At 42.7% G+C, this 15834-nt stretch overlaps 2 protein-coding genes across 2 annotated transcripts in view; one reads left to right on the forward strand and one right to left on the reverse strand.

Annotated features, from left to right (window-relative positions):
- Positions 1-1211: 1211 nt before the first annotated feature.
- The window catches only part of LOC118416185 (fibropellin-1-like), a 30801-nt gene continuing 16178 nt past the window's right edge, over positions 1212-15834 (reverse strand). The window contains exons 2-20 of the mRNA XM_035821265.1: positions 15676-15786; positions 15277-15387; positions 15017-15127; positions 14590-14700; positions 6884-6994; positions 6570-6680; positions 6242-6352; positions 6010-6120; positions 5671-5784; positions 5450-5563; positions 5212-5319; positions 4954-5064; positions 4643-4759; positions 4284-4396; positions 3831-4042; positions 3446-3592; positions 3096-3164; positions 2683-2724; positions 1212-2323 (exon numbers count right to left, since the gene is read on the reverse strand). Coding sequence (XP_035677158.1) covers positions 2050-2323; positions 2683-2724; positions 3096-3164; positions 3446-3592; positions 3831-4042; positions 4284-4396; positions 4643-4759; positions 4954-5064; positions 5212-5319; positions 5450-5563; positions 5671-5784; positions 6010-6120; positions 6242-6352; positions 6570-6680; positions 6884-6994; positions 14590-14700; positions 15017-15127; positions 15277-15387; positions 15676-15786 — 2309 coding nt within the window. The 3' untranslated portion in view covers positions 1212-2049. The remainder of the gene's footprint in view (positions 2324-2682; positions 2725-3095; positions 3165-3445; positions 3593-3830; positions 4043-4283; positions 4397-4642; positions 4760-4953; positions 5065-5211; positions 5320-5449; positions 5564-5670; positions 5785-6009; positions 6121-6241; positions 6353-6569; positions 6681-6883; positions 6995-14589; positions 14701-15016; positions 15128-15276; positions 15388-15675; positions 15787-15834) is intronic.
- On the forward strand, positions 10626-14581 carry LOC118415519 (toll-like receptor 13). The gene has a single exon (XM_035820189.1). It carries the CDS (start codon positions 10648-10650, stop codon positions 14122-14124), a length of 3477 nt encoding a protein of 1158 aa, XP_035676082.1. The 5' UTR covers positions 10626-10647; the 3' UTR covers positions 14125-14581.

A 15834-nucleotide genomic window follows, 5' to 3' on the forward strand; every position in this document is an offset into this window, starting at 1 on the left:
ATCATGACGAATTCACTTTCTAGGTGGGAAGTACACACAAAACCCATGACTGCACGACCTAATGAGTGTCTGCTAACTTTACCTGCCAATTTCTTCAGTTAGTGTTACAAAGAAGCTTTCATCAGTCTGACGTTTGTATCTGCACTCTGCAGACTTTCTTAAGTTGCTTTTCAAGTACATGTAATCAACCAGGAGTAATTAATGAGCACACGCAATTCCGTATTATTTCTGTTAAATTGCCTTTCACTTCAGAAATCGATCCCCGTAATTCTTAGTGACTCACAATTTGCGTTACGGACTTCCAGACAGCGTAAAAATCGGCTTGATACATTTCTACTGTACACTGGATTTAGCAAAAAGCGTTGTTAGACCTCCCCCATGCAGGTCCTCAGGTCGGACCATTTTCCTTAACCAATCAAAACTGTCAGATATTAGTCTCATCGGCAGAGATAACTACTCGTGGACCAATGACATGCCAGGATTCCCTTCAATGACCAATCAAAAACTAGTATGCTTAAATACAATCAGGGGAACAGCCAATCATGAAAGGTTCTGGGAGAGTTCATTTTTCAGACCAATGACAGGTGAGGATTCCCAGCAGGTGACAGGTGACAACATTTGCACCTGTGGTGGGCACACGCCAGTTCTGTCTGCTTTCACTCACGGTCGATTCAGCAACCAGTGAAGACCGCATCCTTTTGTTCTCACGGACACCGCACTGTAAGCAGAAATGTGGGGCGGCGAGAAGCGAGTTAAGCGGCTGTGGAAGAGTACCAAGAGTTGCCGTACCGACTGCGACAACATCCACGGCATCGCCTAACTAGCTGTCTGTCTAGCCGAGGAGCTCCGGGCTCATCATCGATGAGACATGCTGCGTATCGTTCTTCAACGTGAGACACTCGAACGACCATATACCACGTCTTTTCTTTTGCATCTTTTTGTTTTCTATTCGCCAAAACCACGGGAAATTTCTCTTGTGTGTGTTCTGAGATGCTCTAATGTTATCTTATGTTCTTCAAATACAATTCCATCTCTACAACTGGATAAAAAGTGGACATTTACTTCCGGACGTTTCGAGTGGCACCCATCACTCTTTTTCAGCATCACTAAAATGAACTGGCCTGAAAACAATTCCATACATGTACACCTAACTAGAAAAAACTGGTTGAACCACTAACTCGTAAGGATCATATGCAAAAGTCTCTCAAATGTAAATCATCTTACATTTATATTTCTTGCATTTCGCTTTTATTCTGGTAAAAGAGTGGCCACCTTGTCCTACAATGGCAGCAAAATACTTCAATACAAGTGCTTTGAGAGCAAATGTCTTACTTGCTGAAATTGACCCAATCAATGCAAGTAACGTTATATTCGTATTCTTCGATTGTCAAATTTATATATGATATTACAGACAGACTCAACTGAATCAAATTTCTTTATCAATACTAAGCTACAATTTAAATTGGGTCGAATCCTTCATGAGGGTTTGGTACCTTTTCCTATAGATATCTATATTCACATTTCACAAACATGCACACACACAGAAATAATAACAGGAAATAACAGGTCTGAAGCACGTTAAAATGTCTTTCCAGTACATTGACAATCATGAACTTATAATTACATCAATACAGGACAGATAATGCCTGTCATCACTGATGCCTTTCACATAACTATATAGACAGATATAATACATTTACTTTCATCTACAACCTTTACTGTCAATTTTCCCTTTTTTGGAACTGCAACATAATCATTATTATAGTCACACTGTTCTGGACTCATCTGCAATTTACACAAAGTAATTCAAAATTACAGGAGGAAATACATTTGCAATCTTGAACAAAAAGAGCAATGTACATGTAGCAGCATACAAAAGCCTGTATTAGTACTAGTTATCACATGGAAATTCAAGTTTGCCCGATGAAATCATCATACTACGACTATTCTCTGTCGGTATACGTAGTGTCCCTTTTCTTTTCACAGTAAACCTTGAAGCTTGTTTGTAGATACAGCTGATGATGGACCACAGGTACTTGTCCTCTGGTCTCAGCAAACTCCGTCTTGGGATCCTTCTTCTTCCGTCAGGTCAAGCTCATGAAATTCTGTCAAGACTCCATCTTCGAAGCCTGTTGATCCACCGTCTTCAAAGCCTGTTGATCCGCCATCTTGCAGTTCTGTGGACCCTCCTTCCGAGTGAAAGATTGTTGATCCGCCGTCTTCATTGTCTGTAAGTCCGCCATCTTGAAGGTCTGTCAGTCCGCTCTCTTCAAAATCCGAAAGTCCCGCGTCTTGGAGTTCATAGGCAGTGGAGGTACCCTGTCTGCAAGTTTAAATATCTTTAGAAAACTCTGTTGCACAGCAATTGTACAAGGTACAGCGTATGGCATATTCTGTTATTACATAACAAACGTACTACGAGACTTATCTACCTTATAAAAAGACTAACATGATAATGTACTCTGTAGATCTACCTCATCTCATAGTTGCGTACGTGTAAGGTGCACTTTTCAAACGTTATTATCAGCCGTCTGGTAAACGGTTATGTTACACGCTTTCACAGAGGATGTCGTAATTACTGAGATACAATTCATTCAGTACATCATTCATTCAGATGCTTATGTTTATCATTGCTTGTAACTTGAGATGGACTTCTGAAAATATCGATTTGATTAGACTTACCCTTCGTAAAGGGGGTTCGTCACCTTGCGTTGACGGCTTTCCCTGGAAATGTCAAAACGTCTTAAAAAAAACTATCGGAGCAAACATGGTATAAATCTCACAATAGATATCTGTGATTTGTCGCGCTATTACAAGGGTGTCCATGACTCGTATCCACCTCTCCCTATCGTTGATGGCTCTTGGTAGGTACATAATCTTCTTAAGATCATCTTTTGATTCTAGCTCTTTATCTGTGTATAATATATAGAATATTTTCTTAATTTCTTGAGTGTTCGTCATCAAGAGATTGTATGGTCAGTCCTTCTTGGCCACTGTGCAAAAGGGTCTGTTAGAAACACTGGGTACTATATATGGATATTCAAACGTTATACGTGCAGTGTGATTGTTTAGAACAAATGCTATACACCACTCACATGCTGCTCCGTCTGCTGTAGGGGTCAAACTGGTCATATTCCTTCTTTAGTCGCCAGGACCATTGCTTGCTGTAATACACAAACAACAAATCCATAGGTTAGTAAAAAAAGTCAAGTATTGATACCAATGTGTAGGAAGAAATAACTGCGTCTACTATTATATTATCTATGAGTTCAATAAGCTAATACCTCCAAATGTAGCACATGAATTGACCGCAGGCTGGAATATATATATATATGTAATTGAACGACTTTAAACATTACGTTACTCTGAGTTTAAGACAGTGATGATATACATTAACAATGTGTCTTCCAGGACTTGCAAATACTCATGACATGACATGACTTACTTCCTTTGAGTTCTCAATGCAAGAAAGACACAGCAAACCAGAAGCAGGACCGCAGCTGCACACCCTACGATGGTGTAGGTGACCCAAGATTGCCACTGCTGGGAACTGGGCTCTACACATGTGCTGCTACCGTTAGCCACCATGCATCTGTAACATACGTCTGCGTTACTGAAATATAATCTCTAGGTACGTAGATTTACCTGAGGCATAATGTAGTAACAGAGCTGGTCAAGAAGTGTAGCTGACAAAAGAGTGTAAATTTAATAGCCACCGCGGTTATGCTGTCCACACACACGAACGCACGCACACAGATGTGCGCATCCGCACACACATACATGCGCACGCACACACCGGTACTCGTGGGCAGGGATGAAAGCAAACTTACATTGACTGCACCTGGATCCCTAAAGCATCACCCAGACCTGTGTTGTTACTTAAGACGGAGATGAATGCCTCTTGTACTTCTCCACCTGTCACAGAGGTGTTCTGACGGAAGCGGACGTCATACTCTACAATAACACTTCCCGGGCGGAAACCTGTTATCACCACACTGATGATGTCTGGCCCAACAGTGGTTCGGTTTAGGTACCACCATATCTGTAGAGACAAAGCAAGAAATGGACTGGTCTATGCAAATGATAACTGGTCCTGAAATTGATAAAATTTCAGCGGGAAATTGTAAGATATCAACTGATTCTTAACCATTCTTATATCTGACAACTCTTTCATCAAGTGCAAATTATCTAAGAATCAAGAAAAATATAGATAAACCAGCTGAAAAATGACCATTGTCATTTCTATGCGTTGAATTTTGGACTGTTTGGCGCAGGAGACTTACTGTTTGTGAAACCTCCCCTGCTAGAGAAATGAACGTCTCAGAAGTCGTGTCACTCAGCTGATCAGTGAACTCCCGGTTGTCCATGGTCAGCTGGAAGGAATATGTCGGTGGGCCTACAAGGTGATAGCAAGAACGTATACGTTGGAAATTTATTTTGATATTTATTAGAAAATCATACATATCTATTTTGAACCTTTAATGAAAAACAGCGTTCTAAAGGTAAGTCAGATTATTAAAACAATATGATAGACACTTTATAACAAATAGTACTTGCTCAATTCCCTTAACCTAACCAAACTAACAAAAAAATCGGCTATCCCAGACAAGGATTACGTATTGATGTAAGGCATTTGCTGTACCTTTTTCACAGTTGATGCCAGTCCACCCCTTTTCACAAGTGCAGATGTAAGAACTGATACCGTCGGTACAGGTCCCATGTAAGCCACAGGGGTCGGAGGCACAGTCGTTGAATATCTCTGGGTTGTGCAAGAGAAATGAATGTAAAACAGCTGGATAAATTTGGTTGAAAACAAATAACAAACGCGTTGAAGCAATTTCTGGCAACGACAAGAAGAAGAACGTTCTTTATGCATCCACTGTAATTTGTACATAATGTAGTAACGTTCTATCTTATCTTACAGCTGGCTCAATAATTGGGAAAAACAGATACCTTGATCGCAGTTTTCCCCTTCCCAACCTTCTTCACAGCTGCAGATATATCTGGCCACATAGTCCGTACATGCTCCATGCTGACAAGGGTTGGAACTGCACTCGTCTATTTCTAGGGAAGGAAACCATTTTCAAATTAATTTGTAGTAGTCGTTTACACGTCGGAAATGTCATTAGGTCAAACGCATTTTCCAAGTCCAAATAAGTAAGTACGGTCACATATCAAAGCAAAACAAAAACGAGATGACAATTTATATACCTAAACTGCAGTAGGTCCTGTTCCAGCCCCCAGCACAAGTGCATGTGTAGTTCTTCTCACCGTCAGTAGAGTTGACAGGGACAGAGGTGTTACATTGACAATCGACGTCTGTGGAACAGTGTTGAGGCAGGGAGAAGTGATTTTTTTTAGCGCTGTAACTATGTACTCTGCAAATGCTATCTTTAATTTAGATTTAGGTAAACAGTTCCCGAAGTTCATTGCTAACGTAATATTGTACCTTCATAGTAGGTTATCAGGTCTGTCCATCCCGGGTCACATATGCAGGTGTAGTTATTGTGGAGATCTCTGCAGGTACCATGATTACAGGAGCTGGGGCCGCAGTCGTCAACGCCTGTGGTGGAACGATACATATTAGATCAAGCACCGTAATCTTTTATGGCAATTCTTTGGAAATAGCTATATATGAAGTATGAATTACATTTCAAACATATTGATTACTTTCGTTGCAGGTCCGGTTGTTGGTCCATCCGTCCTCACACACGCAAAAGTATCCACCGTCAGAGTTAGTACAGTTGCCGTTTACACAGGGGCCAAACTCGCACTCGTTGATATCTGTGCAAATGTAAGAATAACGTTATAGTGGTTACAAAGCATTTACAATTTACCGTAGGTAAAAAAAGATAGGAAGTGGGTTACAAACTAGTTTAAACCATGGTTCACCTGAAAGTAGGAAAATTAATCTGATTTTATATTCACTTAACTTACACACAAGAATTTAGTGTTATATAAGATTACATTTTGCGATAGATAAGCACAAACTGAGAGATTCTAACTTACCGTTATTGCAGGTATCACCTGTCCAGCCCCCATCACACTCACAGGTGAAGCCGTTCACTTTATCAACGCACTTTCCATGTTGGCAGGGGTTGGTTGCACATTCGTTTATATCTGTGCAATGGATGAATGTTATCGTTAGGTCATAATACTTTATCACCAGATGTTATTGGACAGTATCAATGTTTGCTATCTTCAGATGCTGTTGATAACTCTAGACCTATCTCTACAATACCTTGATTGCAGGTGTCGTTGGTCCATCCCGGCTCACAGCTGCAGCTGTACCCGTTCACCGTGTCATTGCAGGTGCCGTGTTGGCAGGGGTTGGAGGAGCACTCGTCGATATCTGTTGTACATCAAACGGTGGGACATGGGTCATTGTGGTTGTCAAGAAATAACTCCAAGCAATTAATCTGCTGTCGCACGGAGGTCTAAATAATCTGATTGTAAAATCCTGCACGTCAAAAGAAAGCGATCTGGTTTAATAATATTTGGCAGAACAATAAGATAGTAAGTAAGTAAAGAAACAAAGGACTGTACAATCGAAAAATAATCTTACGCACTTATATTGCACTCAGTTCCGTCCCATCCTGCCTCGCACACGCAAGTGTAGCCGTTGAACACATCGGTACAGGTGCCGTGAGCACATGGGCTGGACTCACATTCATCAAAATCTGTGGAGTAATCAACCTGTCTATAGTTTTTGATAGTACAAACCATATTTACATAACAACATTAAAGGCCATCCAAACTATCAAGAATGTCTCATCAAATCTCATCAAATCTTAGACGAGGCGAGGCTGTCTTAACCCTCCGATAGACAAAAGCTAGAAACTATCATGTGCGTACTGTATCTCTACGCAGAATATGTCCAAACCTGCGTTACAAGTGACTCCAGACCACCCCGCTTCACAGACACAAGTGAACTGTCCCACTCCATCTGCGCATGTGCCGTGCATACACGGGCTGGACGTGCACTCGTCAATATCTGTGGACCAATCAGTACCATTCACAATTACCCTGGTGGCTTGAAGGACAAGTCTAGATTGACGTTAGAATGATTGCATCATACTTTAGGGCATGTTGAAAATCAGAATGATTTAATCAGATTATCTTATAGTGAGGTTCACCTCCAAGTGACAGATCGTAAGAAAAAGAGTTGAGTTCTTGTGTTATTCTGTTCCCAACTTGTCTAACAACCGACCAACCAACCAACAAACAAACAGACGCATTTGGAAACTTAATAGTTTCTTACTGGAATGCTTGGCCCGTATAAGGTAGAGACACCAACAATGGTTTTGTTTTGGGGCAACAGTAGGCTCCTACTACCCGCCCCACATTAGGCGCGATTCGATCGGAAGACTAGTTTACGAGCTCTAAATGACATTTTCGTGAGTAAGACGTCCAGTGTTCTCACGATCATCTTGCGATTTTTAGGGATCGTCGGCAATTTTCAGGAGTCTTCCGACGGTCGCGGTGCAGCGAAACATGTTCTTAACATAAGCGACAAGTCGCAGGAGATCTCCGAGATCGCAGACCTCGTTACCGAGTCGCAGATCGTGCGTGCAAATCGTGCGTACCTCGTAAGGGTATCGGTCAATAGTCTTGCGTCAATCCAACGATTGAAGACCGATAGGCGAGCACAGACATAGTTATTAATCATCGAACGCAAATCGGATGGCGAACGCCCGTTAGTCGGGCGACGTTCGGGCGACGTTCACCCGACTTCCGATTGTTTACAAATATTGAATTTCTGGGAATGTGAGGGTAATTCTAAAATTGTGGCCCCTGTGGCAGTATGTAGGCTGGCTTTGTGACACACTTTCTTTTCTTGTGTCATTTCTATTATGCCCGCGCATTCCATTCATTGGTTAAAAAGATTCCGACAACAAAATAAGCAACATTTATTGATCTCTTGCCTTTTTTGAGGAACGTTTTGTATTCCCTTGTCCGCGTGCAAGAGGTCATGGGAGGTTCATTATCATAGATTTATTCACCGTCGATCGCACGAGGCTCGCTTATATGTGAGGGGAACAGGTTTTGGGCGAAAAATACGCAAGACCATCTTAAGATCTTAAAATCAGCCGACCTTCCTGCGATCGCGAAGTACGTCCGAAGATCGTATATAATGTGAGGCGGGTATACGTAACGAACACGGTTGTTCGGTGTTAGCAGATGTAGCTATGCACAAGTCATCAAGACAACGTCTGAAGGAAACGGATGTCCTTTCAAACAAAACAGAACACCCGATCCTGTCTAAAGCTGAACTTCCTCTGTCTAATTAGCCACCACAACTTCTCCTTGTGAAAACTCTGGAGGCCTGCCAAAAGGCTGTGATAGGGAGTTTGGCGAATACTGATTATGTGATCCTGATCACGAATTGAATAAGGATTACCAAAATGCTGTGATTAGGCTAAAAATATATAATCTCATACAGATGTCTCCATATTTACATTTTAAAATCGATTTCTTCACTAATCACCGTTTACTTCCTGGTAATCCTGGGCTTTTCTGACGAGCAACAGAATCTCCATCCAAGCCTCAAGACTGTCGGTCTCTCTGAGAAAAGCAGGGGATGATGTAACACAACCTTACGGTAAATTTTGGGAAGGGCAAGTGGCATTCCTTTGTGTATATGTAGGACTTACTGCAGCTTCCTTTGGGTGCACACTTGTATCGGCTTGCCTTGCTGAAAGTTTTCTGTTCAAGTGTAGTGACAGTTCTGACCCAGTATCGACTTCGGTCCTGGAGTTCCGAGCAGGAAGCGTTGTTCATATGTCATCTCCGTGTCACCGTGACAATCCGTCGCTCGAGATTTCAAAGTATCTATGGCTATATTTAGAATCGATCAATATTGACCAAGGTATTAAAACCCCTAATAAATGTATGTGGTATATATGCTACTTCCAGATCAAGCGAGGTCACCAAAGGAAGGCTGTCTGTTCATCTGAACAGCACTGATCTAACGTTAACGTACTCTCCAAGCAGAGATTCAGTTCCGGCTTTTTGGGACGTTTTTAGGCGTTTTTGTAAGGCTTTCTATTTTTAACCGTTTTCCTTATGTCTCGCGCCAAACACAATGAAAACGGTGCAAAATGAAAAGCCCGATAAAACGCCTAAGAAACGTCGGAGCCGAACCTCTGCTTGGAGAGTACGTTAACGCAGTCATGCAGTAAATGTAGGGTACCGTACATGTATGCGACATTACTTGGTGATCCTTGTTGTGTATGACTAAAGACTCCTCTGGGTGCCCAATTATGAGTTGGCTTTACGGAAGATTTCCTGTTCAATTATGTTGTCTGACTCACTACCTGGAATAGTTTCTAACAGGACACGCTGTCCAGATGTCCATATGGCACTCCGTTGGTCGCTGGAGATTTTAATTATGGGCTATATTTGGAATCATATTGCCTCCTTCAATATTGACCATTATGATAGTAAACAATAATTATATCGTAAAACCCTGACAAACCTATATGGGCAGCGGCCAAATAAGGGAGGTTACCTAAACGTAAGCAGTCAATTGGCACTGATACAAGAACGCTAGACTTGTGTTTTGGCGTCCTTCCAGACTTGAGAAACGTTTCTTTGGGGTAACTCAAAACACATCGGCTTCCCGTGAGCGACTCAACCTGGTTCTACTGGACAAACGCCGGAGACGTCTAGGTGAGAAGAAGTGTAGTTACAGGTTCTCCAATCCACGGGACGTTTACAAGCTGAAGACGTCTATTTCTAGGTAAGACAAACAGGTAGTAATTCCTCCTTGGCTCTTAACGTAAGGTTGGGGATTGTTCGCCAATGGAAGACCTACATGTACATCAAATCTTCAGATCACATTACTTCGGATACAGATTTAAAGCGCCAAAGAGTTCCAAAGATATTTTGTGTTACCTGTGTTGCTTTGGTATTAACCATTTTTTTCAACCTTTATTTAACCTTGATACATCATTCGGCCTGAGCCGTTTTTCAAGATTTCAAGGGTGGAGGAGGTCAGAGGTCTAAATACCTTCTAAATACAATGCAGTACACAAAAGATACAATTCAACATTCCATAAATACTTTCGTATTCAACACAATGTCAGTTCATCTCATAGTCCATAATAACCGTGGTGTAACAAAGATAAAAGAGTCTGTTGGTGTTGATTGCCACTCGTTCGAAGAGGGACATATAACCACTGAACTTATTTTCATCATAAAAGAACACTACTTAAAGTTTCTGCGTTGATTGAAAAATTGTAAAAATACGACAAAGCCGGCCCTCATAGATCACCACGATAAAGCTTCGTTGTCTGCTTCGACGGGCAACCAGCACAAGCACCATCGCCCGTGTTGTTATGTAAGTTGAGGGGACCTATGTAACTATGTTATAAGTTCGCCTCAGGACTAGGATGACAATATGTCACACATGAGGTACCGCAGTTCTCCATTTGTGATCATGATACCAAGGACTTAATATTTACGTTGTTGGATATATTACCGCTATTGTGAAATGAAAGGAAGCTGTTCGTGTAATTGTCGTAAGATTTGCCCCCCCCCCCCAAAAAAAAACACAGCTACCTTTAGTGCTGTCAACCGTTTCATTGCGTGATCGTCATTAACACTAGCTTTCCATATTAGTCACAGGACCAAAACGACAGAAACATGGAGATCAACATGGAGTCCAAAATCACCGTTGTCGCAATCAGCATAGCCATGGCTTTGGTGTTCATCACGCAACACGTATGGGCCGGACAGCTGCCCCCTGTCTGTCAGACCTGGAACTCCACAGCCGTGGTGTGTACAGGACAGGGCGATCAATGGGAGTACCCAACCCGCGCTACTCTAACCCACGTACCACCCGGCATTCCCGAGTCTGTCGTCACCTTGGATCTCAGCGGAAACAACATCACTGAACTGTACAAGGACTCTTTCCTAGGGCTGACTGCTCTGAGGTACTTGGCTCTGCGCGGCAACAGCATCGCCAAAATATACAACGGTACTTTTCAGGGATTGAGAAATCTGAAGCACTTGGATCTGGCAGACACATCCATTCAGGCCATTGAGGTTGGTGCGTTTGCTGGGTTGGAGAATTTAGAAAGACTGGATATGTGTTGTCCAACTTTACAATCGACGTTTGCTCTTCAGACTGGGCTTTTCACGGATCTGCGAAACCTGAATCATCTGACAGTTCAAACCACTACCAACAGAGTAGATGTTGGAGTTTTCAAAACTCTCACTAGACTGAAGTACTTACAGCTAGGTTTGAGCAACATAACAAGTTTACCTGATCACATATTCGAATCCTTAACTCTGCTGGAGAACCTGACGATGACAGAATCGGAATTCCAGAGCGGCAGTGAATTCTTACAACGACCCAAACTGTGGTCACCTCTCCGCAAACTTAAGACATTAAATCTCCGCCTTTATAGCGCCAACGGTTTAAAATTCGGACCTGTATTTAGGAACCTGCCGAACTTGGAGGAAATACAACTAGGTTCTGTAGGCCCAGTTAATTACAATGTTGAAATCTTCTTGCCGCTGTTGTCAACCCTACAACGGCTGGACCTGCGTCTCAGCGCTCACGTCTACACACCAACTGAGCATCTTAGCATAGAACCCGGCCTTCTGACGTCACTCACGCATCTACAGGCGCTAGACATTCCCTGGACGTCACGTTTCTCCTCTATCGCGGGGGTGCTGCCTGAGCTCCGACACACACGTGTACAGGAGCTGTCATTTACCGTGGGTGGGGTCGACAAAATAGCGGCTGGTACTCTTGCGGCAATGAAAGGATTGGACAATTTGAAAACCCTGTCTATACTCCTGCCCGACAGCCAAGTCATTCAGGCTAACTCATTCACAAATTTCCCACATTTGCAAAAGTTAGATTTGGCGATAGGAATTCTGAATACGGTTAAGAACAAGGCGTTCAATGGTTTGTCTTCCCTCATCCATCTTGATTTAAGCCATCATCTTATCTATGCTCTACCACAAGACGTGTTTGAAGGATTGTCATCTCTTAATCATCTTGATCTGAGCTATAACAACTTGGAAAACTCCCAAGCTCGGCTTCCAGAGACCTTGGACTATCTAGACCTGAGTCATAATAACTTGAACAGCATCATGGACGCAGAATCATTATCTTTCGCATTGTCGTTCAACTTCACAGACTTGAAACGCGTTAAACATCTGAATTTGAGCCATAACAGACTGGGAGGTGTTGAAAGTTTGCCTGCGAACATGACCGTACTCGACTTGCAGCATAACCAAATAGGATATTACTTGCCCGATTCTGTATTCTCCATTGCAGGTCTGAAGTATTTAGATCTCTCTCACAACGACATCAGAACTACGTCCGAGGCAACAGTACAGTCATCAACGTTAGAAACACTGAGACTGGATAACAATGGTTTAGTGGGGATAGACGCGACGTTTATGAAAGGGCTGAGGAAACTGAAAATATTGACTCTTTCGCACAACCACATCGGTGTTATAGGGACAGGGAACTTTCAGTGGTTGGTCCAGTTGGTTCAGCTCGATCTCAGTCATAACGAAATCAACACTTTAGCGTCATTCGCCTTCCGCGGACTATCGCGGCTAAGATCCTTGGATCTCAGTAACAATCAAATACAAAATGTGACAGCGAAGACATTTGATGGTTTGGTCAACCTAAGCATCTTAAACCTGGCAGCCAACAGGATAGCAGTGATTGGGGACGTCTTTGATCGTTTACACGGGCTGAGAGATTTGCATCTTAGCAACAACAGACTGAGTGTTTTAAACCAAACCTCCCTGGGTCCTGTTGTGAACCGCCTAGAGAGGCTTGATGCTGCCAACAACCCCTTTCTGTGTGACTGTAACTTGCGGTGGTTTGTTGAGTGGGCCCAGGGCAAGTACGACACGGTGTTGAACTGGAATAACCCTTATTCTATCTCTTATCGAAGCTACAAATGTTTCCGTCCTGCTAAACTGCATGGGCAACATTTACTTGATGGGATTACACATCAACAAAACTACAACAAAGGGAAAACACAGTCACAAAGCTTAAGCATGTTCTTTAACATGGATTGTAGTCATGAATTCCGACCTAACCGTCTCCTGGCTTGTGTGCTCGCCTCTTCGGGAATCTTCGTCGCCATGATGACCGTTTTTCTTGTCGACTACAACATCGGGCATGTTTACTATTACCTGTGGATGTGGGCCAAGTGGAGAAAACCGAGGATCGGAGAGGAAGAAATTAATGAACAGCACGCATACACGCATGATGCTTTTATCGCCTACAACAACGAAGACATCTTGTGGGTTATAAATGAAGCAATAGAGAACCTGGAACCTGCCTACAGTCTGGTCATACACGAAAGGGACTTTGCAGTCGGCGCGCCCATCGTGGAGAACATCGCTGACGCTGTAGAAAACAGTCGGAGGACCGTCTGCATTGTCACCAGGAACTTCCTGAAAAGTAAGTGGTGCGAGTACGAGTTCCAGTTGGCCCAGTACCACATGTTTGAACAAGGAGGAGGAGTGCGACTCATCCTGGTGTTTTTGGAAGAGATTCCCAACAGAATGTTGAAGCGATTTCGCCACCTGAACGCTGTAGTGAAGAGGGACACGTACCTAATGTGGCCGGCTGACGTGAGACACAGGCCGCTGTTCTGGAGGCGGCTGCGAGACGCTCTGGGCGAACCTCTGCCTCGGGAACCAGAGCCTGAACAAGTACATGTACCAACACCGGAACATCACATTCCGGAGCAGATGGAACAAGCTGCCCTCGGGGTAAGTCCGGAACGGCAAGCCCAATCTCCGGGAAGAAATGTTCCGGAACAGAGGGGACAAGCTCCGGCAAACAACATTCTAGAACCCCAGGCTCAAGATCAAGTAGATGACATTCCGGAACAACATATGCTGCATTCGTTCAGGGATATTCCTGATCAACAAAAGACAAAAACTCCGGAATGTGACATCACATTGGAAGATGCACAAGGTCTAGAACCTGGACTGTTTGTACCGAAACAAACAGAGATCTGTGCGCATAGAAACACTGCAAACCAAGGGATTGATCCAGAAGATAGAATTGTAGAATCCGAGTCAGAAGACGATTGGTGTGGACCTGGAGATGACATCATTCTTCTGCCACTATAACTATATGTACTGGTATAGTTACCTTAAAACGCTGCATTGCCAGATGTACGGTTTATGCCCAAAAAGAAGCGCATGATTACGCCGACCAGGTTTATATTCATTTTTTTTATATATTTGTTTGTTTGTCTATTTTTTCGGTTGGTTAGTTGGTTGGAACGGTTATCCGGTTATGAATAAAATTCGATGGTTTAGGTAGGGGTGATTAGTAGGACTTCATCAAGGTAAGAAATCTTGAGAAAGATTTGATTGGGGTTCGGTTCTAAGTAACATTTATTCAATTCTGTCGTAATCTTTACTTGAATGTTTAATGTAACATATCTTCAATTGCACACTTTCAAGCTGAAGTTTCACTGACCATGTGTAATGTGGTGTACACGTATACATATGAGAAATGTTGAGTGAGTTTTTAAGTAGTGACAATTATGTGACAGAATGGAAAGGAATCATGTGTGTTATGAAGCCAACCTGTGTCACAGTTTGTTCCTGTATACCCGGGATGACATACACAAGAGTAGCTGTTGTCACTGTCACTGCAGCTGCCATGTTCGCACGGGCTGGACTCACACTCATCCAAATCTGTGTCAGGTCATCAGAGACAACATAAATACATATTGTTGATCCTGACAAAGGCAGCGTTGAAATATCTCTATCGGTTAAACCCACAGAAAGACAACTTGATGCTCATACATACTAGAGATCCAACCGTGTTTACCATGTAAACAATGCTCGGCCTATGAATAACCATTGTAGCTCAAAATATTCTGTGTTGATAACGTTACATTCCGATTACGATGTGTAATATTGGACAACATTTCTTGGGTGTGTCCACACCAATGGTGCATCTACACTTACACCTATGTATATCAAATATCGTGTTGGCAATGAAACGAACCTATTTGGCAGTTGTCCCCTTGCCATCCAACCGGGCATGTACAACTGTAGCTGTTGACATGATTAGCACAAGTACCGTGTCCGCAGGGGTTGGACGCACACTCATCGGCATCTGTGTAAAGATATGAAAAACGCGAATACGCAGTATTGGCAATTACATTTATTCTTAACAAATTAGATAGAACGCTCTATCTTTAATGTTAGTCTGTTATTATCGCCATTCAAAATGTAGTAAAAGGGCACGCTGAGCGTGAGACGAACCTATATGGCAGTTCGGTCCTGTCCACCCAGCATCACAGGTACAGGTGTAGCCGCCTATGGTGTCGGCACACTTGCCGAAATCACAGGGGTCTGGCGTGCAGTCATCGATATCTGCACATTGATAACAATAATCATTGATCTCTTGACAAAATTCTGTCAAAATTCAGATATTCAACGTTTTACACTAAGATATTTAAGTATGCTAGTAACGTTATATATCTTAAAATCAGAGAATATTTCTGATTCAGAAATGTAAACCATTTATTGATAGATTACTAGATGTGAATACAGATGATGCAATACGCCAGTGACCTTTTACCTAAAAAGAAACGTAAAAGGGCTCCTAAATTTGGGAAGGCACAAACGTTCACTAAAGATAAGACCATGAGTGACGCCAACCTTCTGTGCAGTCCGTCCCTCTCCATCCAGGGTCACAGATGCAGGAGTAGCTGTTCACTCCATCAGCACAGGTACCGTGGACACAGGGGGTTGACACACACTCGTCCACATCTGCTCATGTCACGAAACAAATAATCACATAGTCTCAGTATCCAACTG

The sequence above is a fragment of the Branchiostoma floridae genome, chromosome 5 (genome assembly GCF_000003815.2).
Source record: "Branchiostoma floridae strain S238N-H82 chromosome 5, Bfl_VNyyK, whole genome shotgun sequence".
NCBI classification, from domain to species: Eukaryota; Metazoa; Chordata; class Leptocardii; order Amphioxiformes; family Branchiostomatidae; genus Branchiostoma; species Branchiostoma floridae.

Bases quoted from the DNA above. Each gene is read 5' to 3' on its own strand.
- LOC118415519 (XM_035820189.1), top strand. From the start codon at position 10,648: ATGGAGATCAACATGGAGTCCAAAATCACCGTTGTCGCAATCAGCATA.